Source organism: Physella acuta, unplaced genomic scaffold (assembly GCF_028476545.2).
Source record: "Physella acuta isolate Inbredline_101_S28 unplaced genomic scaffold, ASM2847654v3 ptg000076l, whole genome shotgun sequence".
Lineage (NCBI taxonomy): Eukaryota > Metazoa > Mollusca > Gastropoda > Physidae > Physella > Physella acuta.
This window is the reverse complement of record NW_026731596.1, coordinates 485,534-510,724: the sequence shown is the minus strand read 5'-3', so window position 1 is coordinate 510,724 and position 25,191 is coordinate 485,534. Positions and strand designations below refer to the sequence as shown.

The 25,191-nt window shown below is 31.8% G+C and overlaps 4 protein-coding genes across 9 annotated transcripts; 2 read left to right on the top strand and 2 right to left on the bottom strand.

Annotated features, from left to right (window-relative positions):
- Nucleotides 1-2,199: 2,199 nt before the first annotated feature.
- Nucleotides 2,200-5,426, bottom strand: LOC131953914 (RNA-binding protein 48). Of its 2 annotated transcripts, XR_009388703.1 has the most exons (6): nucleotides 5,215-5,426; nucleotides 4,592-4,785; nucleotides 4,111-4,256; nucleotides 2,969-3,681; nucleotides 2,533-2,734; nucleotides 2,200-2,474 (listed from the first exon to the last, which is right to left on the bottom strand). XR_009388703.1 is itself a non-coding variant. In XM_059317371.1 (5 exons), the coding sequence occupies exons 1-5, from the start codon at nucleotides 5,305-5,307 to the stop codon at nucleotides 2,705-2,707; spliced, it is 1,176 nt and encodes a 391-aa protein (XP_059173354.1). In that variant the 5' UTR covers nucleotides 5,308-5,426; the 3' UTR covers nucleotides 2,200-2,704. The 2 variants fall into 2 exon arrangements, 1 of the variants encoding a protein (XP_059173354.1); XM_059317371.1 differs by having other exon boundaries at nucleotides 2,200-2,734.
- Nucleotides 5,427-5,504: 78 nt separating this feature from the next.
- On the top strand, nucleotides 5,505-9,990 carry LOC131953922 (dephospho-CoA kinase domain-containing protein). The gene is made up of 4 exons (XM_059317386.1): nucleotides 5,505-5,803; nucleotides 8,614-8,817; nucleotides 8,925-9,012; nucleotides 9,371-9,990. The coding sequence occupies exons 1-4, from the start codon at nucleotides 5,659-5,661 to the stop codon at nucleotides 9,639-9,641; spliced, it is 708 nt and encodes a 235-aa protein (XP_059173369.1). The 5' UTR covers nucleotides 5,505-5,658; the 3' UTR covers nucleotides 9,642-9,990.
- A 744-nt stretch (nucleotides 9,991-10,734) lies between these two features.
- LOC131953595 (survival motor neuron protein 1) lies at nucleotides 10,735-17,853 on the top strand. The gene is made up of 8 exons (XM_059316840.1): nucleotides 10,735-10,844; nucleotides 15,603-15,674; nucleotides 15,803-15,907; nucleotides 16,075-16,296; nucleotides 16,399-16,569; nucleotides 16,910-16,981; nucleotides 17,265-17,390; nucleotides 17,570-17,853. Exons 1-8 carry the CDS (start codon nucleotides 10,800-10,802, stop codon nucleotides 17,627-17,629), a joined length of 873 nt encoding a protein of 290 aa, XP_059172823.1. The 5' UTR covers nucleotides 10,735-10,799; the 3' UTR covers nucleotides 17,630-17,853.
- Nucleotides 17,854-18,269: 416 nt separating this feature from the next.
- Nucleotides 18,270-25,087, bottom strand: LOC131953602 (uncharacterized protein C9orf85 homolog). Of its 5 annotated transcripts, none has more exons than XM_059316889.1 (5): nucleotides 25,069-25,087; nucleotides 20,343-20,554; nucleotides 20,113-20,226; nucleotides 19,854-19,936; nucleotides 18,270-18,445 (listed from the first exon to the last, which is right to left on the bottom strand). In XM_059316889.1, exons 2-5 carry the CDS (start codon nucleotides 20,549-20,551, stop codon nucleotides 18,321-18,323), a joined length of 531 nt encoding a protein of 176 aa, XP_059172872.1. In that variant the 5' UTR covers nucleotides 20,552-20,554; nucleotides 25,069-25,087; the 3' UTR covers nucleotides 18,270-18,320. The 5 variants fall into 5 exon arrangements, with proteins under 5 accessions (XP_059172872.1, XP_059172844.1, XP_059172835.1 ...); XM_059316861.1 differs by lacking the exon at nucleotides 25,069-25,087 and adding an exon at nucleotides 24,697-24,800; XM_059316852.1 differs by lacking the exon at nucleotides 25,069-25,087 and adding an exon at nucleotides 24,671-24,755.
- Nucleotides 25,088-25,191: the final 104 nt, after the last annotated feature.

The following is a 25,191-nucleotide window of genomic DNA, read 5'->3' as shown; positions in this document are numbered from 1 at the left end:
TCTGTACCAATAAAATATTCAGTTAAGTTACATTAATTCAGCATTATGTCTAGCTTTGCATGGACTCAATAGAAGGAATATATCATAAACTTCCCCAATTATATAATTCTAGCAGTAACCTTTTTTACTAATTTAATCCAGACATTGCAAATGTTGCTAGTATTAACAGATCAGAAATATCAAGACAAATTACTTTTAAAAATAAACCGGGAGTGATCTCCCCTAAACTTTCTCGAATATTCTTATATAAAATAACAGGGGATGGGAACTCGGGCTATAGACATGATTTTTAATCCATTTTAAATACTTAAAGTTTTAAAAATAGAATAAAATCTCGTAGACAAATTAATTGCACACCAAGTGAACGCCAAATAAAAAAGCGCATAATGGGGCGCAATATTATTAGTACTTTTAAAATTTACATTAGTTTTTTGAGAAATCGGAAGTAGCGTAAAGTACTACTTCCAGTCAACGGAAATGACTCAAAATTTAATAGAAGGTAGAGAATTAGATCTTTTACTTACATATGAAATTTCGTTTATCTATCTGAAATAGTACTCAAGTTATAGGCTTTTGAAAAATTCAAAGTAGGAAAAGTACCACTTCCGGTTATCGGAAATCGCTCAAAAGTTGATACGGATCTACGATTTTGATAAAATACTTATATATGAAATTTCATCAACCTAGCTGTAACGGTACTCAAGTTATCGTGTTTACACACGGACAGACACACAGACACACACACACACAGACATACGGACAAGATTGCAAAATTATGTTTTTCCGTATCAGTGAGGTGTAAAACGTCGAGATTTGTAAAAATCTCGATTTTTTTTTTTTGCACGATTACAATACTTTCTCTATACTACGTATATACGAGAAAGTAAAAAGACAGTATAGGACAATATGAAATTGTATTGTGATCCCATTCACACACTCAACATTCATTTTAAAAATTAATTTTAAAGCAAAGCTTTTTTTCAACATATATAGAAATTAGTATGCCTGCAATAGAATAATGTTTTATGAAAAATCAGATAAAAACCTGTTGAAAGTTTAAACTTTGGCTTTTCCAAAATTTTCTTCCCCTTAAAAAAGCTGTCAACAGTTACCCCTACATCCATTTTTCCCATACACCAGTCATTAGTGGGTATTGTTTCTGTTGACTTCTGTTTCATGGAATGTTATCAACTTTTTAAATTTTTATCTTGTCTTTCCCCTTTGGTGCCCGGAACACATTTTAATATACATACATAGCTTTTCTGTTGTTTTACAGAAATCCACTGTTTCCATTTAAGGAAAACAACCCACTGCATCTTTTTTTTTTGTTTTACTTCATTTATGTATGAAACAAATGTGCCTAGGCGTATGCTGTTCTCATATCACATTTGCTCATTCCTCACCATGATATGAACCTCTCACTTCCTGTGGTCCCAGAGATGGTGAGACTTGTGAACAGTCAAGTTCAGGCATTCTTAGTTCTAATAGTGCTAATATTCAATGACACTATTTTGGGTTTATTACTAGATTTTTAAATATAGCAATCATAAAAGTTTTGCCACATTCTGAGGTGAAAAGGGGTAATTTTGTGAAACAATACATTAATGTAGTGTAAAACTAACAAAAAATAATGTGTAACTGCTGACTACACCTTCCCTTCATATGCTGAGGGCTAGAAACATGGTTTTTAAAGTTAGATTTTAATTATTATAAAACGTCATTGAAATACCTTGATTAAATAAGTAGAAAAAATAAGCACCTGCTGTCTCCTCTCTTTCCCCTCCCCCGTTGTACAATATTAGCTGATTGTTCCTTTGGCCAGTAATTACACATCTGTACATAGAGCGGACTCATTTTTTTTATGTGATGGTCACTTTTCACAACCTTGTCAAGATCATATAACGAATGATAGCTTTCCCTGTATTCTTATCATAAGATCTGTCCAGTGCCTGATTTCAATCGCCTACCACACCTGGAAGTACACTGAATGACCTTGGAGGTATTCTTAATCCTATAATACTTATACTTATAAAAGTATATTGTTACAAATAAAACAACACCAAAGCATACTCTAGTCTGTTTTTTGGGGTATATAGTACAAATTTGTTTTAAAAAATTAAACTGAGACATGATAGTTTTATAATAAGACACTAACATCTTAGACCTAGAACTCAAGAAATACAACGATTTAATCAGTTTTAATATACATAATTTATTTTACATCTAAATTGTGACTTAAAACCAATACAGTAATAACTGATTGGATAATCACTAACATGTCATAACATCAACTGCCAGTTTAGCATTAATAAACTGGTATAGCTTGTAATTGATGGGTGAAGTCTGGAAACATGAATAGAATAATCCAACTACTTTGTGGTGAGCCTAGTCATCAGGTAACTGCAGGGGAGTATGACACATTCATCCCTTGAATGCACAGGACTTAACACAGTCATCTGTTACTTGTAGTGGACCTATCTTAGCCATCTGGTAGTTGTAGATGATCACAGTCATCTGTTACTTGTAGTGGACCTATCTTAGCCATCTGGCAGTTGTAGATGATCTAACTGTTGCTGCTCTACCAACCAGACTAGCGTATTAAACTAATAGGATCAACGTATGTTGTGTGGTTCTTTTTAATTTGCTCCAATGCTTGCCGTAGTACATTTTTTGTTCCAAATTTCATTTTGCTTCTCTCTTGATCTTACATCTTTTTTATTTCTTCAGATATAACCTGTAATAAAGAATCCACTTTAATTTTTTTTAAACTGACAGTAAATCTTGCTCCACCCATAATAATTTAACTATCAATATTATTAATGCTTCAAAAATAAAAAAATATTTAATTTTGTAACTAAACTTGGTAATAGCACATTAAAATATGCATTAGAATATTATAGAATAAGCAGCTGGAATTTTTTAAATCACTACACTAGTTAAATTTTGCAAGAAGGAAAGAATTTCGTACCTTTGAAATTTTATTCCTGATGGCATGGATAGTTTCATTGACTGATTTTTCAGCAAGAGAAGAGCTGTCACGTTTCCTTGGAGTAAGAGTTGCTGGTCCTTGAGTCTCACCAAGCAAGTAAGCATTTTTTCTTATTTCTTCATCCAGTATCTTCTTTTCATCTGACACACGTGCCAATGGAGATTCTTTTTTTAACATAGCCTGCCTTGGTATAAATTTAGGTGGGGTCCTTATTGGTTGAAAGTTACGAACTATTACACTTTCTTTTTTGGAAGATGGTCCAGAAAACTGGGGAGAACTCTTCACTGCTGTATTTAGTGAGTTAATATTGTGTGAGACTTTTGAAACATTTCTATCTTGTTGAGGTTTGAAAGTAGACTGTGCAAATAATGGTCTTTGCTTGAAAGAAGAGTTTGCTGTTCGGTCCACAGACCTAGAAGGTTTAGAGTGTGAAGAATTTAGTCTAGTTACAAATTCTTTGGGTGGAGGAGGCAATTCAAAAGTCTCTTCAGCTGTAACTGGACCTGGGGTTGGTAATGTGTGTGAGCCAGCCAAATTTTTGGTTGTGTAACTTGATGTTGCCTGATGAGAAAGGTTTGGTGTGTCACCAACTGTAGTTGCTGACTGAGGTGGCTGACTTAAATCGGGACGAGTTGCCACAGACACTCTTGATGATTTATTTTTTAACTTTGCATCTGTGATGGTAGGTGTAGCTAAATAAAAAGATAATGATTAGAATTTTCTTTACAGATACTGATAGTTTTACTAATATGGTATTATGATTCTGAATCACTATATTACTTTGAAATATATTTTTTACTGTGGAAGTTACACTGCAGAATAAATGAGATTTAGAAGTTTTATTTATGCTTTGTTGTATGAAATAAATTTTAACCAACTTTAGCGTACTAAAACAGAAAAAAGTCAATGCAGTAAAAACAAATGTGAAAATAATGGTCAAAGCTTGAATATATCAATATTTGTAGAGCTAACCTCACAGACTCTGTTGCTAAACAGTGATAATATCTATAAAACAGGGCTAAAGGCTGACGTATAAATGAAGAGATAATTAAGCGTATAAGAATTGTCTGTACTATAATTCATGTAGATTTTAAAAATAAATAAGATCCCAACTAGCTTACCAAATTGTCTGATTTTAAAAGCTATAACTCTCCGTCTGTCTTGCAGCTTTTCTCGTGTCTCATTTACAGACTCATGTTCAGGAGCATAGCAAACATGCAAAGATCCACCAAAAAAGGAATAGTCATCCAATTTTCTTTTAGCAAATCTGAAAAGTAAATATTTGATTTTTAAAAAAACTTTTGTTTTATCTACAAAATTCAGAACCTAAAATGATAAGTAGCTCTATAAAAGACTTTTAGGTCTGACAGAATGCAAACTCAAATGGTTTTAAACTGGCTTAAATGTAATGTTGAGCTGTAAACACTTCATTGAAACTGGATATTTATATGTGAACTTTATAAATATTACTGGACATTTTTTTATTATGAACATTTTTTAAAGAACTTTTTCTTAACCCTACTTTTAAAATCTATATTAATTGACCCAGAATACACACTAAAAACAAATCTTTAACTTTATCTAGTCTAGTGGATAATTTACCTGGCTGACTGAATTTTTGTGAACTTAACAAGATAAACTTCAGTATATTTATCTTCACATGGATATTCATCCAAAGGATGAAATTCCTCAACAGGTCCAAACGAACTACACAATTTAGAGAGCTCTTGTGTAGCTCCCACACTTGGAACCCCTTGTATAATTAAATAACAGGATTCATTATTGACAGTATAAACCTGTAAAGAAAAAAAACCTGATTCAGCTCAAATAATTTATTTGTTTTCTTAATCAACTTAATGCTAAAATAATACTATGAAAATTTAAACAATATTTTTTACAAGTCAGTAGAAATATTTTTGAAACTTGTATTTTTTTCATTTGTCACACTTGACTAAAGATAAAGAATGCTGAACTTAATTTAATTTTTTAATCCGTCAATCAATAATATCTAAACAAATAGGCCTACAATTTTAATAGGGCCTACATAGTAGTACATAGTTAACATTTAACATAGTCGTACAATTAGATAAAAAATACATATTACAAAGTAATAGGCTATAAATAAATATTAAAATTATAAATAACTAAATAAAAACTAGATCTAGATCTAGAACTAGAATAGATCTAGATCTAGAATCTAGAAGTCACAACAAGTGAAGTCAAACCTTGACAGCTCTCGATCGTTTTCCTTCTCTGTACGGCGGCCGTGTCAAGCATAAATTTTGTTTTATATGATGAATTGGAATTTCTGAGGCCATTTAAATACGTGTGTTTATATTGCCTTATTTATTAACATGCAAGAATAGTAGCAAAATTAAGTATAACAGTAGTAACATTCACTATTGACCAACAAAAGTAGACGCATTTTGTTATTCTGAAAATTAATGTACAATTTGAACTGCAGAAGGTTCCCGTAAACTTTTTTATATTATTAAACATTTCAAAATAATCACTTACTTTAGTAGAGAAACAAAATAAAAACATTTTGTATGCTGAAAGGACAGATTAGGAAATTCTTTAGTCTAGATTCTGTATGTAAATTACATACTAGATTCTAGATGTAGATCTAATTTGTAATAAATCTCATTCATGAATGCATTAGATCTTTGATGGTTAATGACTATGACGTCATGTTTTTAGTAGGTTTAACAGGTAGTATAGCAAGTGCCAGTGGTAAAAGTACAGTAACAAACTTCCTAAAAAATGAGCTTGGATGTTCATGTGTTGTGGACGCAGACGTCATAGCTCGTCAAGGTACAAATTCCACTTAATTGTGTTTTTTTTTTTAGCGCAATTTCCATACTGGGGGATTGCGATTATTAACTCATCATTTCTGGATGGATGTGTGTCCGCAGCGTGTCCGCAGCTTTAAGTCGTATCTCCTCCTCAACGAAGCAATATCGAGGACTAGTTCCAAAAGCAAATATGTTAAGCAAGTTCCAAGGATGAACATAGGCCAAAAAAATTCCCGGAATTCCTTCCTGGATTTCCCGGAAAAGCCAAAAAACCTCGAAAAAATGCAGTTTTTGGCCCATATCTCGGCAACCAGACCACGTAGCGACTTGAAACATTTACCAATCGATTCCTGCCATAATTTAGAACAATATTGCCGAAGAAAGTTTTTCAAAAATATCCTTTCGTTGGGTCACAACATTTTTTAAAAAATTACATTATACATAATACACTACAGTACTATATAGCAATATAGAGAGCGCGACAACTAAATACCCCCTGCACATCCGCATATTTTTTTAAAATCTCATTAATAAATATTTTTTCTATTTTGTTTTGAATTATTAAAACTACTTGTGTTGCATTATTTAATTGCTGAATATATGATTTATCTCGATTTAAAATTGTTATGGATAACATAAGGAAATTGCGCTTAAATTGTCACTAGACTTTTTATTAACTTGTTTACAGTAGGCAGGCCTAGATCTAGTTCTAATTCTATTTTAAATGTATGATATATTTTGTAAGACGTTTTAAGATTTTTCTTTTAATTAACTTTCCATAAGATAAAATAAAAGAATTAGGAAAAACTTTTAGATCTAATTTCAATAACTGCCTCTACTCAATTAGATCTGTAGGCCATTCGATTCAAAGCTATTTTCGTGCCATCTCACGGCTCATGCGCTTACTAAAATGGTGGCCAGTTTCGCTTTCACTACACGGTAGAGGGATAAAACTAATGATTACAAAGCCATCGTCAATTTTAGAAATCGGAACTATCTGTTTCTATTTAAGTCTGTTATTTAAGAATTGTCAGATGTACTTTTGACCTAATTTCTTTGTTTGTCTCTCAAGTAGAACCTTAGTGAAAGTAGCTCTTATGTATTCTTCATCTTGTCTTTCAAATTAAATAACTCTAAAATATTGCTTAAATAATAAACCAGCCTATGTGAATAATAGACGGAGTGGTCTAGTGGTAGAGAGCTGGACTGCTAACCCGTAAGTCTTGAGTTCGAATCCGGGTTAAGTCAGTAGACCGTCCCTGAGTCCACCCAACTCTGATGGGTACCTAACTCACGTTAGGGAAAGTAAAGGTGGCTGGGCATAGTGCTGACCACACTATCTCTTCATATGCCGAGGTCACAGAAACAAGTGAACTCTACTTCACTTGCCCCATAGACTGTCAGGTTTGAAAGGGAAACTTTACTTACTTACTTTACTATGTGAATAATAAACTTAAAAGCATTAATTTTACACACATTACAATTAACTGGTAATAATTTTGGGTATTTTTTAGATATGCTCGGTGGAAATGATCACCACTCAATAATGCCATTTTATTATAATCTTTTTTGGTGAAAACGAGGCGCAGGAAAAGTGTGCTAGATTTAAGACTATTATTTATGTCATACCTAAAAATAGAATGTTTACAATTTTTTTATCCATGATGGTTTTTATTATTTTTTAAACTGAAAGTATGAATTATTAGTTAGATTGCAGGTTTTGTAACTTTATAAACTTACCCTTTATCAATTTTAAAAGCATAGAATGCTGATTGTGTACAAATATAGTAATGAAACACAAAAATATAAAGGGGAACAACCCCTCAAAAAGCATGTGTAACTGTTTATCTCACAGTAGTGTCTAATTAAAATTAATTTTCAAATTTTTATTACTTATTTGGGTACTAATAATAAAAAAAAAGCAAATTCTGTTTTAATGAGGGTCACATGTCAAGTATTTTTTCCTTCAGTTCAATGGAGGGTGCCATAGGCTGACTTGACTTTGGAATTTTTTTCATTAATAATGACTTGCACAGAAAGTTAAAATATGTTAAATTGGCTTAGTTTACTAGTGTGCTATCTATTATTAATACATTTTTAATAAAAAATCATTCTGAAATTCTCATCATAATGCCTAATAATAGTTTAGTGTATAAATATATAATTATAATTGACAATTATAATTATATATTTATACACTAAACTATTATTACAAATTATTAGTCCCTAAGTCTAGTCTAGTCTAATCTGAAAATAATGGATATTAAGACTTAGGTAAAATTAAATTAAATTTAGCTCAAGCTACACCAGTAAGCCTAGTAAAATGATGTTATTAGTGGTTTTGGTTATTTAACCATCATCTGTTTCATTATGGTATGTTGATTTTCAATGGTGTTTAAAGACAATGGAGATAATCATTAATTTTTAAGACAAGGGAGATAGTTATGTGCACAAGGGAGGTGAGAGAAAACTGTTTAATGACTAAGTATTTTTAATAGTTGAAAAAAAAAATCTATAACATGTTTTACATAAATAAAACTTAGATTTATAGAATTAAAGTAAAAAGATGGAAAGTGTTAGAGCACAATCCAAGGGTTCTTGTTTAAAAGAATTAAAAAATTATTTTTACCTTATCCATATTAGCTTGTTTATAAATTCATTTTACAATTATAAAATGCATCGTTTTTGTTCTTAGATTACTTTAAGTGTAATAATTTTACAACTTATAAAGTTGGATTTTCTTCAAAAGCATACAGTACTGTAAAATTTACTCCAAATTGTAATTTTTTAATTTATAAAATGTTTTTTAACCAACATTTTTCCCCACAGTTGTCCATCCTGGCAAGCCAGCATATTATAAAATTAGGAAAGAATTTGGGGAGGAAGTTTTATTATCGGATGGAAGTCTGGACAGGGAAAAACTTGGACAAATTGTATTTAATGATGATGACAAGCGTAAGAAGCTAAATCTTATTGTTCACCCTGAAATAAAAAAACAGATGTTGTGGGAAATATTCCTGCTGTTTATCAAAGGTAAACTTAAAACTTTATTCCGCATGTTCTAATTTTAGAATAAAACTATTGTGATTTTAATGTGTACTTTTCATTATAATTAATTATCATGTTTTTTTTATTTACAGGTTACCAGTTTGTTATACTTGACATTCCTCTACTTTTTGAAACAAAAACAATGCTCCCTTATATTTCTTATTCACTTGTTGTATTTTGGTAAGGAAGTTTGATTGATTAGAAAATACCTTACTAAAAATTTTTTTTTTTTAAATTTGGTTTTTGAAATTTTGTGGCACATTTGACTTTGTTAATAAATTAAGAAGAAAAGTTAAAATTACTTGTATACTGATATTACATTAAAAAAATGTGTTGTTTTGTAATCTTATTTAAAATGGTAAAAAAAAATAACATGATTTCCTTCCTTCATTTTGTTGTGTTGTAAATTTCAGATTATTCTCTTGAGTTTCTGGCTACTACATAAATAATGTAGTATTATTTTACCTATGTTAGATTAGATTATTTATATTAATAAACACCAGTGCTCTTATCTGTTTATTTTTATTTACTCTTAAAGTCATGAAGATCAACAACTCCAGCGGTTAATGAAAAGAAACAATATGACTGAAGCAGAAGCAAGAGCAAGAATAAATACACAACTACCAATGGTGGAAAAGTGTAAATTAGCCACGTACACTATTGATAACACAAAAAGTATCTTAGAAACCAAAGAACAAGTCAGACAGATATATGAAAAGCTTTGTGCCTCAAAAAGACATTATTTTGTTCGGTTCTTTATTTTGTCGGGATTTATTAGCTTGATTAGTGCTTTTTATATTTTATTTTGAATCATAATTAGGTAGTAGGCCTATATTTTACTTTTTTTTAGGTAATAAAAAGTTTACACACGTTCATTAATTGCTTTTCATTTTCAGCCAATAGTTATTGTTAATAATAACAAATTTCTGTGCTTCAGTTTTTATTAAATTAAACTTACAACACAACATAAAACTGTGTATGAAATTTACCAGTGGCTTCTAATTTTTAACATTGGATTATAATTGTTATTTTTCTTTCCAAATAAACTTTGAATAAATATGTTAATTGTCACCCTGAATAGTTCTGTATCATACAATTTTTATTTTATAACATCTAACAATATATGCTATTTAATTTTATTTGGGTTTTTAAAAAAAAAGATTTTTGAACAAGTATTTTTGTATTGTATTTATTATCAGATCTAATAAACTATTATTTTTTAATAGTTGTATTGTGGAAGCTTTGTGTTTTTGTTGGATTTCTAGATTATTTCTTGTTACAAAATGATTATCTTCCATGCTCATATTCCCCCAAAAATTCCTAAATATATTCCTGAAATCAGTTCCTAAATGCCTTTGGAAAAAGTAATCTTACTATAATTGAAAGCTAAATTTTGGTTCTTATTTCACCAACTAGGTCCTACTCTAAAATAAAAGTTGATGGTTATCACATGTATAACATCCAGCTCAAGTCTAGATTTCTAAACTAAAGTTGAATCCAGATTAATGGATCCACACCATAAAGAAACACCTATTCATAAATAATTACTTCAGACCCGGTCAGAAAAATTCCATTTTATAACAGCTCAGTGTTGGAAAGTTGTTGCTGCCTGCCCTTCAAGAATATAAGATCTATGCAGAAATTATTTCTTAGTGTTCTTCTTGGTTCTCCATTGGATCCAGACTAACAGCACTATAACTATAACTCTAAATTTATAATGCTCATATTGGGCTCAGCAATATAATATGGGCTTGAATGGTAGCTAAATTATATTATCAATTGTGAATCATTGCCAAAATTTTAGGCAAAGATCATACATAAGGAAAGTATAATTAATTTATTGCAATTATTTTAACTGTCTTTGGTATGTTTTACGCAATTCTGGTACTTAGACATAACGCGTTCATCAATCTTTTCCCACTTGTGTATCGTTTCGGAACATAGACATGCCATATTGAGACTTGAAAATGGCTGGTGCCGAAAGTGAATATGTGCTGTATCAACGGGGCCAAGTAACTTACTTTTATTTATTTACTGACTTTAGTTCTAATGTTGTGTCGTAGACTACTAAAATCTAGTGTTGTTGGGAACATCATCCCGTATGGTTGTTACGAATTTATTTACTAAACTAGAAGTCTACTAGAAAAAAACTAAACTAAAAACTAAAAATTTAGGTAATCTATCGTTTTGGGTACGTAAAATCGCCCGCGGCTATTTATGTACGAAAACGTTACCTCATTGTCAAAGCTTTAATAGAAGTATATTGTCATACTTTTGTGTCAAATATTATAGATAAATGAATAATAAACCTAAATCAATGGCTAAATATAAAATATATATGGCAGGAAACAGATTCAACTCTCAAACATCTACTTTTAGGGTCGATTTTCGCCAATTTTCAAAGTAACAAATATTGACATATTATATATCAATTTTGTTGCTTAACAATCGAGGAATTCAAAAATATAAAAATTAATAGCACTAGACATTTACATCACGTTCAAAATTTAGATTAACCACACTCACTCAAATGACATTTTTTTTTTACATCTAAATGTAGTAAGGTCTAAAATCCACGAAATTCACAAAATTAACAATATAATTACACAGAAATGTCACTTAGGCATAAATTTATTTGTAATTATGTCAAACTTTACAAAATATACCAGTTTATAGCTTATTTCTATAATTATTCTTGAAAAAAAAAACGACCGCTATCCCCTTTAAAAAATGTTCAAAGTTCTGGCTTTTAAAAACACTCTGGGGAAGAAAAAAATAACAGAGTTAAATATAGAAGGTCTATATAAAAAATATTATTAGTAAAATATGTCTATATGCCAATTTTTATTATAGTTGCAGCATTTACATGGTTAATTATAATTGTTTAGTACTTTATAAATTAATTTAAAGTTACGACTGTCTGTGGCCTCATTCAAATAGTGTGGTGTCAGTGAACAGGGTGTTAGTTAGGGCCTGATACGATTTCATTAGAATTGGTAATGAACAGAATGTATCATTAGAACTGGCCTATAAAAACAATATTGATGATAGATGCAGTAGTTTTAATGCTACTTATAATAGATCAAAATGACAAACATAATTAAAACCTAAGAATCTGGAAGCGGTGACCTCATTTTACTGACACGGTTGTCAAATAGTTAGTAAAATCGATCTAGATCTAGAATCTACGTAATTTTGAAAATACGCTAGATCTAGAAGCAAAATCACTTTTAAAAACTAAAGTTAGTGATTAGTTCTGTAATGAAATTGAAATCCACAGCTAATATGTAAGTATCTTTTGATTTAAAAAAAAAAATACGCGTAGTTCTAAGAAAAAAAATTTCTACGGTGTACTCGATCCCTATCCCAAAACGTGCCAGCCATATCGCATGCGTATTCAGCTACTCAGCTGCTTATCAAATCTTCGAATTTTAAATTTATATAATAAAAGTAGGTCACCCTAAAAAAAAGAGTACAATGGCTCCCGTTTTCACGACAGCCGTCACTCGATTCATAATTTACAGAGTTATAAAGTTCTACTTTCTTTTGGCTATAGATTTGAAGAAATTTAAATTTGTTATTTCTCATGTGTTCCAACAATTGTACCTAATTTTAATAAACATTACATTAGTGAGGACTCGGTTCTTTTTAGGATTAGCCCTCGACACTGTGACTATACAGACTATTGCGAAGAAACAGACTCGCGCGAATGTCGTGCGTAGGCTGGTTCAGTGGCGAAGGTTAGAAGCCAATTTGCGACGGAAAATTTTTACTTTGAAATAATTACATTATCAATTAATTTCGATTTAAAACAAATGGCTTAAAGTCAAAAGTAAACTAACATTTAAAAACTTTGTTATTCGCAGTGTACTCAAGATTCTCGTGTTTTAAAGATAAGTCTAGTTTTACTACGTGTGCGTGCATGGTGCGAATACCGATTTTCCGCGACAGAAAATCATTAAAAATAAAAAATAAAGTATCTACGGCAAAATAATAATTATATTTTACAGAATTAAATAGATTTAACTTAACTTTTATTTAAATACATGCTTCGGAGTAAAAAAATACAATTTTATATCCGTAAAAAATTAACTGAAATTCCCGCTTTCAGCGACGCCGATGTGTCGTAATTTTCGGCAGTCATTTTGTTCAAATTAAAGTAAAAAACGCATTCAAATATACTTTTTTTTACTTTCATAATTTACAGCAATCATTTCTAATGAAAAATCCATAAAAAATAATAGTTATTTTTACAAAATATTATTTCTTACCTTATTAGTGCAGTACACGTACTTTCCAAGTAGATCCATTCCGTCTAGATTTGCATACTTCGCATCCTTCGCCGCGGCACAAAATGTAATAAAAAACGAATTCCACAAAAATGTTGCTAACGAAGCTTGTAAAAACCTTGCTCTATTTATCAGTATAAACAAAATCCCCGAACGATGTCTGGTTAGAAAGTTTATGAACGGCGAAGACCGAATATGCATTTTGCGGTACCAATCTGTTTCCTGCCATATATATCGATATACTGGATATAGGCCAGAAATTAACTTTAAACAACAGTGTCTGAGAGCAAGATTTGCTATATAGTATATAAACAGCAGCCATTTGTAAACAGCAGCCATTTGGAGTCGCTTCCCCCTGAATCTGGCGCTAAAAGCTTATAAAAATAAAACTTAGACAAGATGGCGGCTATAGTAAATGAGCATGGTTGCATCTGTTGGAAACATCGCTAGTCTTAATTTATTACGGAAAAGTTTTAATTCAATTGTTTAAAAACAGGTACATAAATGAATCAAGGAAACATTTTTGAATTTTTAAAATCATAAATTACATAAATCCTCCTCAAAATGTGAAATAATTATTAAAATTTAAGGAGTCACCTGTTTTTCACATTACAAATCGCGGGCGATTTTACGTACCCAAAACGATAGATTACCAAAATTTAAAATTGAAGTTTTGAAAATTGAAAGTTCCTTAAGAAAATTAAGTTAATAGATCTAGATCTAAGTTCGGTAACGTCTAACCTGTCTCAGCTATCGTTTTATATAGTCTAGATCTAGACATCTAGATCTATGTAAAACCAGCCGAGGCTAGTAATGTGAAAAAAAAGTAACTCGTTAAATTTTAGCAAATTATTTTTAGGCTAACATTTTTATTTTAGAAGAGGAGTTAGATCTACCGATCTCTGTTTTGAAAGTTACAAAAATATTTGAAAGTATCACTCATCTATCATTTTTTTTAAACAATTGTATTAAAACTTTTCAGTAGTAGGGGCCTAAATAAAGACTAATGACTAGCGATGTTTTCATCATCAGATGCAACCAAGCTCATTTACTAAAATTACTTTAGTTAGCAGCCATCTTGTTTATGTTTTTTTTTTTGATAAAATTATTTAGATGGTCTCTGCTTATAGCAAATCTTGCTCTGGCAAACACTGCTGTTTAAAGTTAATTTCTGGCCTATAGGGCCTATTGATAGGCTATATTTAGTATTTAGCCATTGCTTTTGGTTTATTATTCAGTTATCTATTATATTTGAAACAAATATACCCTATCACAATAAACTTATATTAAAGCCATAAAAATGGCAACGTAATGGCAACGTTTTATCACATTACTAGCCTCAGCTGTTTTTAAAACGTTTTTCTTAACTCAGCTTCGCGTTTGTTTGTTTGGTTGTTTGGATGTTTGTTGTTAAAATTGACATCGAAAATTAGCCCACTTCTGATTGCTCTAGAGACCTGAAATTTGGCATGCATGCTACTTTCGCCTAACAATTTCAGATGCAATCATAAAAACTAGCAATTAGTGACCGTAATTAGCTTAATTTAATTACGCCCCAAGGACCATAAAATTGAGGACATGATTTCTAAAGATACCGACAAGACTGGAGGCCTATTGACACAGTTACTTCGGCCCCAATCGATGTGAGCGCGCTGGCCGTGATCGTATAGTGGTTAGTACTTCGCGTTGTAGCCGCGACAACCCAGGTTCGAATCCTGGTCGCTCAAGATTTTTAGTCCGTGTATTTATAAACACTTTTTTAAAAACCACGTTTTTCATGTGTAGCAACGGACTAAAAAGGAGAAAATAAAATACTTAAAAAAAAACTTTTTAAAAAACTACGTTTTTCTTGTGGACTAAAAAGTAGAAAATAACTATTTACATACATTTGATGACAAAAAACGTGGGTCGGGCAGATGGGTCGGGAAATTTGATGGTGAACGTATCCACGTTTTTTGTCATCAAATGTATGTAAATAGTTATTTTCTACTTTTTAGTCCACAAGAAAAACGTAGTTTTTTAAAAAGTTTTTTTTTTAAGTATTTTATTACGCACTCAAAACGATAGATTACCATATGTTCTTTTAGTTGTAGACTAGATTCTAGATTTTTTTACGGCCTTATAGATGGCAAAATCTAAAAAAAAACCTTTTTTATTCACTTTAAGAATAATTCTAACCATAAAACTTTAAATAGTCAAAACTTATTTTGTGACAATTACGAATTGTTTTAAAAACAATGTCAGACCTACATAGGGAATTTTAATAAACAAACAACCAGCACACTCTAAAATTTAAAAATACTGAAAATAGGATTACGCATCAAGAATCCAAAATCAAAAAAAAATTTAAAAATGGGATTTGCTGTAGAGCCTAACTCTATTTAAGGCCAAAAAAATCCTTTCAAATGTTATTTTATACGTAAAAAAAACCACTATCTACTAATAATCTTTGATAAATATTGTGGTAATTTCTTTGCACAGGAAGGTGAATCAGATGCATGGGACGATACTGTTTTAATCAAAGCATATGACAATGCAGTGTCTGCTGTTAAGGTAAGTAATACAATTTTAAGTGACCTAACTAGTAGTTTTGCCACTAAATAAATACTACTGGTATTATAAAAAAAATGAATTATAATTTTGTTGAACACTAAGACTAAAAAGTTATCTTTGCTCTATAGGCTAAACTTGCTGAACAGCACCCAGAGCTATCTGCTACACAAGCAAACATCAAGCCTAAGAAGAAGAAGAAAAGCAAAGCTAAAACTAAAAAGAAACATAAGCATGTAAAATATTGAAATGTTTCACATTTTATTAGTGTATAAACTATAATAAGTACAGTATTTTATCTTTTAAAATACAGACACAGTTATGTCAATTGATGTAAACAAAAATTGTTAACTTTGTATTGCACTTTTTGAAAAATTTCATTATTTCTATTTTAAAACTTTAGCATGGTGGTGTGAGGTGGAATGTGGGAGATCTGTGTCAAGCTGTGTACTCGGTTGATGGAGAAGTATATGAAGCTCGCATTCTGTCTATTGATGAAGATAAAAGAAGGTGTACACTACAGTATGTAGATTATGGCAATGAGGAGGAGCAGCTTTTGTCAAACCTGATAGCACCAGAGAGTGGGGGTTCATCACAAGAACAGAAGACAGATACAGCTAGTGAGGTACCTCATCACTGTTGACAGATTCTAATTTCACATGTTAACAAATAACTTGATTGTTTATCTGATATATATATATATATATATATATACTTTACATTTCAGACTGAAAGCTTGAGTCGGGTTCCTACTGTTCATGAAACAAATTTTGGTAAGCAAAAAATGAAAAAATCATTCAATTATCACACAGCTCATAATGTGCAACATGCCCCTAAATGGCCATGGAATGGCTATTCACAAGCTCCATCATTTGGACCTATGACAGCACCACCACCAGTAAGTATTTTTACTCAAAATTTGCAACTGATTGCAGTACCTAAAAAATAGTATGTAGTAAACCAGTATTATGAGTGAAAACTAATCATAAAAGAGTTTTTGGCTATAACATTTATTAATTTATAAGGTTTGCCAACCAGCACATTTAAATGTAAATAAATGATTCCTTCCACATCTGTGCTAGTCTTCTGTTCAGCAGCACACACAATTTAACATTATCCTACTTTTTAAGTGAGATCATTTACCTGTTTTTAAGATTTCTATTGATGAAATTTGCATTTTTTTGTCAGATGTTTGAGTAAATGATATACCAAAAACTAACCTTTCCTCCATATTTCAGGCTTTTCCCCCGTTCCAGCCCCCTCCAAATTACCCAGGTTACCAAGCATCAGGACCTTCTACAACCCCACACGTAGGTTTAATGTAGCATCTTTTTAAATAAGTCTCTTTACCATAGTATCATGTTTGAATTTCTGAGTTGTTCTTGATTATCCCAACACCACCTCTGTTGGACAACTATTTGTTGCAACTAGTTTCCCTTTATCCCACTTCCTTTGAACTACTGGTTTTATTCCCCATTTGTTCCAGTGTGTCCCACCCGCATTATTATGTAACACTAGGGGTTTTATTCTCCAGTTGTTCCCATACGACCCAGCCCTACCATTGTGTCACACACCATGGTTTTTGTTCCTCAGTTGTTCCCATGTGTCCCACCACCACCTCCACTGTTCTCAGAACCAGGTCCACATGATGAGAATGAGGCATTATACAGTATGTTGATATCCTGGTACATGAGTGGATATCACACAGGCTATTACCAGGTATTCTTGATCTTTTTTTATGTAATCAGGTGTTACAAACTGTATTTAATAAATCAGCAATCATTGGTCAAAAGTAAATCTGTAAATAAAGCATCTGTTACTAAGATCCCAATAAGAATTCTTGTGATGTTTTTTTTTTAATGAATGCCTGATAACATGCCATGTGTGTGCATCCTCAGGGTTTGAAGCAATCATCAGCCAATTCTGCAGCAGCGGCAGGTCATAGATTCCACAGATGATAGTACAAAGTCCACCCCTTCTGAATGTGATTCTGTACAAGTTGTTGATGCTTACTGGGGGATGTTTCTTGCCTAGCAGCACCTCAAACTACATGCATTGTTCAAAACATGTTTGCACTCACCAGATAGCTTGGGTGTCCATGCATACATTTTCAAAATATCTTTTTGATCACATTTATTGTTTTAATTTTATGTATTAAAGTTTTTTTCATAGCCTTGCAACAAATTTTTATTTTTACGACCATTATGTTTTCAAAATAAACTAGCAGGGTCTCGTATAACATTGGACATTTTAGTATCAAGTTACAGCAAATGTAAATCATAAATTTGCTAAAGCTACCCTTACAGGGTAAAAAAAAAAATTGAACTTCACACCATTTGTTGATTTTAGTTTTCTTCATTCATGAAAATACATATGCTGACACATTTAAGCTATGAATTGTGCATTTAGATTCATTTCTATGGTCCACCATAACTGCAACCCCTTTCTATTTATTAGAATTAGAGCTAAATAAATGTGGTAGCCACTGTGAAGACGTTCTAAAAGAAACTTGAATTTGTTGCTTCATATATAAAGTAATTTATACAAACTGATTTAGTGTATGTATGTGTAACGTACATGAACTATGATTTACAACCATTCAACCGGCAAGCATTTTTAATGACTGTATAGTTTTATTGTAAATAATAGCTAAAAATCTTCATCACTACTGTCTTCATCATCTTCTTCATCATCATCCAAATCATCTTTGAAAGCAGTTGCCCCAAGAACATCTTCAGGATTCTCTCCCTTCTCAATATGTCGATATAAAGTTCCTGCAAAGTAGTAGTTCATTTTGGTCAGATTTGCCATACAGTAGAACTAATAAACCTTTATAAAAATAATAGGCTTTTAAATGCACTGAAAAATGTTATAAATAAACCAGGAGTGATCTCACCTAAACTTTCTCAATATCCTTATATAACACTACGTGAATGGCAAACAATATGTGTATAATTTATTAATTGTGCCGAATATTATTAGAACTTTATAAATTCAAATATGTTTTTGAGAAATTGGAAATAGTGTAAATTACTACTTCCGGTCATCATATACTCAAAATTTGAAAGAAGGCAGAAAATTAGATCTTTTACTTATATGTGAAATTTTATTTATCTATCTAAAATAGTGAAGTTATAGGCTCTTGAACAAATAAAAGTTTAAAAAGTTCCACTTCCGGTTATCAGAAATCGCTGAAGAGTTTATACAGAACTACAAATTGATATAATCCTTATATATGAAATTTCATCTACTAAGCCGAACTGTACTCATACGGACAGAATTAGGGGTCGGCATGGTCGAGTCGGTAAAGTTCATTGTTGCTAAACCGAAAAGTCTCGATTTCAAACCCTCAGGCAGATGAGGCTCGTTAGCTGGGGACAGCCACTCTTCCAGGAGTGAACTCCAAAATCAAACAACTGCTGCCTTGTAGTTTGTTCTTGGTTGGACAAAGGCTATGGAAGCACATCCAAAAAGAAAAGCAGGCTGAAATCTGAGTCAATGGCCTCAGTGGCGCATAACCAGTTGACACGTAACGCTTAATTGTGCTGGAGGGGATCCCTTCCAGCACTAAAATTAAGAACGAAGGAGAAGAGAAGACAGGACATAATTGCAAATCACAGTTTTTCAGACTTGAATACGCATAAAATGCCGAAATTTTGACAAATCTGATTTATAATTATTGCCTGATTAAAATAAGTCCTCAATATTCCTTATATGATGAAGTACTGAGGTGGAAAACTGAAAAAAATTTCATGTGATTTTTATGCTTGAATACAATGCTTCCTTTGTACTCTATATACGAGATAGTAAAAAAGCATTCGTCTTTTAATTTATAAAATCTTTTTTTAACTTTTACACATTTTATCAATCAATGTTTTTACTAAATAGAGAAAGTTTGTTTATTTTCAATGCGCTTAAATGCTTTTTATTATGCAGGGTTTATAAACGATATGCCAAAAGGTAGACACTGTGACCTAAGTACAATTTTAAAAACAGTAGCAAACTTTCAGAAAGCATCTAGTTAAACTCAAGAAACAAGACCTCCCAGAAGAACGAGAATGATCTATGTTGAAAAAAAAATTTCTAAAATTGCAGCTATACTTGCCAATTTAATTATGGTCACCCTTATGCAGGAATTCAAGATAAAAAATTCTTTAGGACTAGGGAAAAAGTAAAACTCACTTCTCTGCCTTTCCTTTAAGTGCTGAACTTCAAATTTTAATTGCTCTTCTTGGGCTTTTTTTTCTTCCTCACTCTGCCCCACCCTGAAATATGTAATAGTTTCTACTGCATAAGTACATTACATGGATCCATTGCAAGTATCGTATTTTCATTGATGTTATGAACCGACTTAACAAGCAAAAAAAAAAGAATAGAGCTGATTTTAAAAAAAACTTGTTCTGAAATAAGACAAATTTTCACAAGAGAATGTCATACTTACTGTATTATACTATCTTGTTTGGTATTACATTTAGCACAAACTTTAACTTGGGTTGCACAAGGCTGACACACTGTGTAATAAGCTCTCTTCACAGTTTTGTTGTGACATCTGACACTAAATTAATTTTAAATAGTTTAATTAAACATTTCTTCAACAATTTTATTTTATTTAGGCCTACACATGGATAAAATATCAAAATTTACAGCATAAGTTCTCTTAACTTATCTTACCATGTAGCAGGCTGGGATAATGGTTTGTATTTTTTGTACTTTATTTTCCATTGAATTATATCCTTACAGCGAAGACAAATGCCTTCAAAATTCAAGTTGTTAATGAGTTTTGTTTTGTCAGATTTATCATGCATATCATTTTTGAAGGCTCTGTTATTCTGATATTTCTGTTTTCGTGTGCGAGAAACGTTGCCACGTTGTGAGCTCATTTTCTGGACCAAAAGAAATCAATAGATGTAATTATGTTTTTTATACTAGACATAAAAAGTTTTATTTCTAGTATATTTATAATACTACATTTTAATTCTATTAAATTTAGAGTAACTGACTGAGAAAAAAATTGAATGCTTGATTCAGAGAAAAGGAATGGGCTAAACTATAATATAGCAGTTTTAAACATACTTGTAGAAAACCTATATCTTAAAAATAATTTTTAATTGAACTCATTACTAGATCTATTATTTTAGTAAAAACAAATTTGTTTTAGATCAGAGGCTAGGAAGGGCCGGATGATTTTAGGTACCGATGTTCGATAATAGACTTCCATAAAATAGGTGTGTTGGGTTGTTAGTAAAATTGTAACCTCGACTAATTTTAGGATTGGAAATTAGTAATTAGGGTTAGGCGTATGGTAAGGTAGGTCTAGGGTTGGGGACAGGGTTAGCAATGTGTGTATTTACTACAGTAACCTACACACCCCCTTTTTAAAGAAGATTCTACCTCATTTTATCGGATACTGGTGACTGGTATAAAATTCGGTACAACTCTATTTTGGAGTATTTGGGGTTGGTGGAAAGGAGGGTGGGGGGGGGGGGGGGGGGGGTATCGTCCTTAACGGCCTACTCAGTACTGATAGTGTTTTAAAGCAAATATTTTCAGTGGCAGCGTTGATACTGTCAAATTCACACATTATGAATGACTGAAAAGTAGAAAATAAAACAACTAAATATCGGCGTATGATACGCCGCGGGTCGGCTCGTATAGATCTAGTTATTAATAATAAAAAGTACGCTCATCTGGAGGTGGACGTGAAGTCGTGAAGCGAGGAGTAAAATTTACTAAAATGGAGTTTTACCAAAAAATTCTCCCCTAGATTCTAGAAAAAAAATATTACTAAAGTAGAAAATGAATAGAACAATGTTTAGTGTCAGAAATAATCTATAGATCTAGATCTAGATAGATCCTTCTTTTTTTTTTTCCCACGTTTTCTTTAACTTGCTTTCTCTGTGTCTTTCTGTGTTTGTTTGTCTTTCCAATCCAATCTTGCGATCGAAATTTCTGGCACTTCCCAGTTAGCTAGCGCGCTGAAATTTTCAGGGAAGCTTTCTTTTGGATGACCATTGAATATTCAATTGTTATTATTACTAAATTAATCCATGGAAACATTTTATTGATCATTTTAGACCGCTAATAATTGTACCAAAAAACGTGGGGGAAAAGGGACATTACCCAGTAACTGTAATTTGATGAAAACAAGGTTCGGCACTCCCCCTCTTTTTGCTTACTGAGTAGTTGTCACGCTGTGTTTGTGTACAAACAACCATAACGTAACAACTGGTGGCCAGTTTGGGGGAGACGATATGGTCGAGTGGTTGGGCACACGATTGCTATCCCACTCGACACGGGTTCAAATCTATGTGTTCTAGTCAGTAACGTATTCACACAACGTGTTTTTTACGAGTTGTCTTTTTACGAGTTGTCTTTTTACGAGTTGTCTTCGTTTACCCAAAAAAAAAGTGAAAAGATAAAATCGATAGCAAGATTTACATGCAAACAAACAGACAAACACTAAAAAGTAGAAAATAATAATCATTAAAAAAGTTTTAAAAAACCCACGTTTTCTGATTGAACTAAAAAGTAGAAAATAAATACGATACATCACAATAATGCAAGCGATCACTCTACTATAAGCTATCAAAAACGTGGGGCGCCGTGATTTTCTTACAGTTTCTAATACTGTTGACTCTCTACAAGCTCCCTAATAAAAGTCAATAGTATTTGACTATTATTTAATATTTATCTAATCAATAGTTACATAGTAATATAACTTTTACTTCGGCGACCCACGTTTTGATAGCTTATAGTTAGGCATTCCGACTTCCGCTGTTTCGATTCGGTATTCAACATCCGGACTTTTCGATGCAGTCTTTATAAAAACTCGCCCTTTTCCGAAGAATGCCGAGTCTCACTGTTGGAATCGAGTTTTTAGAAATATTCGATATAGATATTCTAGTGTAGTCGTATTATATGTTTCAATTAGAAAATTACCGCCATTATGACAATCTTTAAGCCGAAATCGATCGCACGATTCTAATGAGTTTATCTCGCGAACATGTCCCGTACGGTGCTGTCACATTTTAAATAAGTTTACGTATTAAACACATTATAAGTGTCTTGCCATTAGTTGTAAGTGTCCATTAAATAAACAAATATTATTATAATAACGGTTTTATGGCACTTACTACTTCTGCTTACGAGTTATCATACATGTCAAATCCCCGAGCTAGCGCTTCGGCCTTGACAACGCCATGGCGTCGGTTTAGCACCGCATTACCTATTATCGATAAAATACGCGCAATATTGCCAATGACGTAGTTTTCGAAGTTGGAAAGAATTTAAATTGTGGGTGGCACTGTTAAAACTAGATAAAATACGTTGATCAAGTTATCTATTAAAACCGACAGGCAAGAAGCTTAGGCTTACATTAAATAGTGTTAAGCATTTCACACATACCTACTTACTTAGATTTAAGGCTAATACTACTAATAGCCTTTAATATACTATTATACTTTATACTATAAATAAGTTATAGGCCTATTTCTTAGTATAACTAATGCTATATACTATAACTATATGTATCGATTGATAAAGTAAGTCTGGGCCTATTATTGGTTATGATAAGTAAAGAAGCTTGGTGATAAACTTATTTAATTATTTGTAATAATTATGCTTATGACATTAGTAAATAATAAACAAAAGGTGCAGCAATTGACATGGGGGGGGGGGGGGTACTAATTAATAAGGCAGTGAATTTAGAATGACATGAAAAAGGCATGATAATTATTATTCATAATAATTTAGGATACAATTTTTACATTTAATAATAAAAAGTAACAAAAAACAAATAACAACAAACAATACGGATTTAAATCACTGCATGTTGCCAATATATATATTCATATAAGCAGATAGACAGGGAAGCTGTAATTTCTGATTTGGTACAAATTAACACTTAGCTTAATAAACTTTTACAAGAATTTAAGGTTTTTCTATTGATTAGTAATTTAGTTGTACCAAAATATCAATAGGGTCTTATAAAGGCCCTAGTATATTAAAGTAGTTTCCCTTTTGGACCTGTCAATCCATCATCCATAAAGCAGCTGAAGTAGAGTATCTGTTTCTTGACCCATGCACATGAAGTGATGGTGTGGTTAGCTCTCTGCCAAGCTATCTTTACTTTCCCTTGGGTCAGGTACTCATCTGAGCTTGGTGGATGCTGCACGCTGCACAGACAGACTCGTCTGAGATCTGAGCTTAAGACTTGCATGTTAGTAGTTGAGTGCTTTAACACACCATTCCTAGTTTTATTTTTCAGCATTCTTCTTATTACATGCTTCAGTATCAATAACCAAAATGTATCCTATCTATTATAGTAACATTCTGGACATACGTCCGTTGCAGTCACTATAATTACTATAAAAGGGTGCAACACCCTTTCATAGGACTTTTTAATTATATGCAGTCATACTCAATATATTTTTTTTCTATATTTCTATTGCCCCCACCCTCTAGCAAAGTTTCAATTTTAATATTAAAAAAAAAACATAGACTTTCAGTCTGCATATTGACCTATATAGAACAGCACCCCTCACTTTAATTTGACTTGATTAGTTCTAATTATCCTTCATCAAATTTTGATTTTACTTTCATATTTCTATTGCCCACACTCTCTAGCACTAATGTGCAAAGTTTTATAATTATATCTCGAATAGCAGCAGTGGTATGCAAGCCTAAAGCCAATCACACAATTAAATCCGATGTTACAGTGATATATAACAGGTTTAATACACAACTTTAAAAATTCATATAAAAAAAACTATTAGGCCTAGAATGATAAATTTGGTATTTTTATCAATGGGGTATATTATAGGATTAATCTGTGTACATTTTATCATTCTAATCTATGTTAATTAGGAAAAATATCCCAACATTCCTAGCTTATAGTAGAGTGATCGCTTGCATTATTGTGATGTATAGTATTTATTTTCTACTTTTTAGTTCAATCAGAAAACGTGGGTTTTTTAAAACTTTTTTAATGATTATTATACTTTCGTTCGATTGTCCTGCTCTTTACCTTAGTTTAGAATTGTGACAACACCATGTTGATAGATTACTGTGAAAACCTTTGTTATTGCTAGTTATGTCCCTTAAACTAAAATTGTGAAATCTGACTGCCTACCGTCCGAAACAATTATTTTTCTAAAAATATTTTAAAATTGAGAAACTATACTAGTTTTTATTTAAGAACTTTTCCCCCCATGTGTCAGTTGCTTATGCCATTAAATAATCTCTTAACAATTTACAGTATACTGGTTTCTTTACAGCTTTGTCACTTTCCAATGTGTAGGTATCTACTTGATGGTCTTCTCAAACTACATCCGACTTCAAGACATAGCATAAGCCAACATCTCATATTGACCTGTGTACAAAACATTTCCTGACCTACCTCTTACACTTGTTGACCCCTTGCTCTGTGGCAGGGCTAGTTCCACATGTATCAATGGAGAAGAACACACTAGTCATATATTTCACAACATAAGATAGCTACACAACACAAATTCCAGAGATT

Bases quoted from the DNA above. Each gene is read 5' to 3' on its own strand.
- LOC131953922 (XM_059317386.1), top strand. From the start codon at position 5,659: ATGGTTAATGACTATGACGTCATGTTTTTAGTAGGTTTAACAGGTAGT. The intron at 5,804-8,613 runs GTACAAATTCCA...TTTTCCCCACAG, and splicing joins AGACGTCATAGCTCGTCAAG to TTGTCCATCCTGGCAAGCCA. The intron at 8,818-8,924 runs GTAAACTTAAAA...TTTTATTTACAG, and splicing joins ATTCCTGCTGTTTATCAAAG to GTTACCAGTTTGTTATACTT.
- LOC131953602 (XM_059316889.1), bottom strand. From the start codon at position 20,551: ATGAGCTCACAACGTGGCAACGTTTCTCGCACACGAAAACAGAAATAT. The intron at 19,937-20,112 runs GTAAGTATGACA...TACATATTTCAG, and splicing joins AAACAAGATAGTATAATACA to GGTGGGGCAGAGTGAGGAAG. The intron at 18,446-19,853 runs GTGAGTTTTACT...ACTACTTTGCAG, and splicing joins CTTAAAGGAAAGGCAGAGAA to GAACTTTATATCGACATATT.
- LOC131953914 (XM_059317371.1), bottom strand. From the start codon at position 5,307: ATGGCCTCAGAAATTCCAATTCATCATATAAAACAAAATTTATGCTTG. The intron at 4,786-5,214 runs GTTTGACTTCAC...TTTTCTTTACAG, and splicing joins AACGATCGAGAGCTGTCAAG to GTTTATACTGTCAATAATGA. The intron at 4,257-4,591 runs GTAAATTATCCA...TTTACTTTTCAG, and splicing joins ACAAAAATTCAGTCAGCCAG to ATTTGCTAAAAGAAAATTGG.
- LOC131953595 (XM_059316840.1), top strand. From the start codon at position 10,800: ATGGCTGGTGCCGAAAGTGAATATGTGCTGTATCAACGGGGCCAA. The intron at 16,297-16,398 runs GTACCTCATCAC...TTTACATTTCAG, and splicing joins AGACAGATACAGCTAGTGAG to ACTGAAAGCTTGAGTCGGGT. The intron at 17,391-17,569 runs GTATTCTTGATC...GTGCATCCTCAG, and splicing joins ATCACACAGGCTATTACCAG to GGTTTGAAGCAATCATCAGC.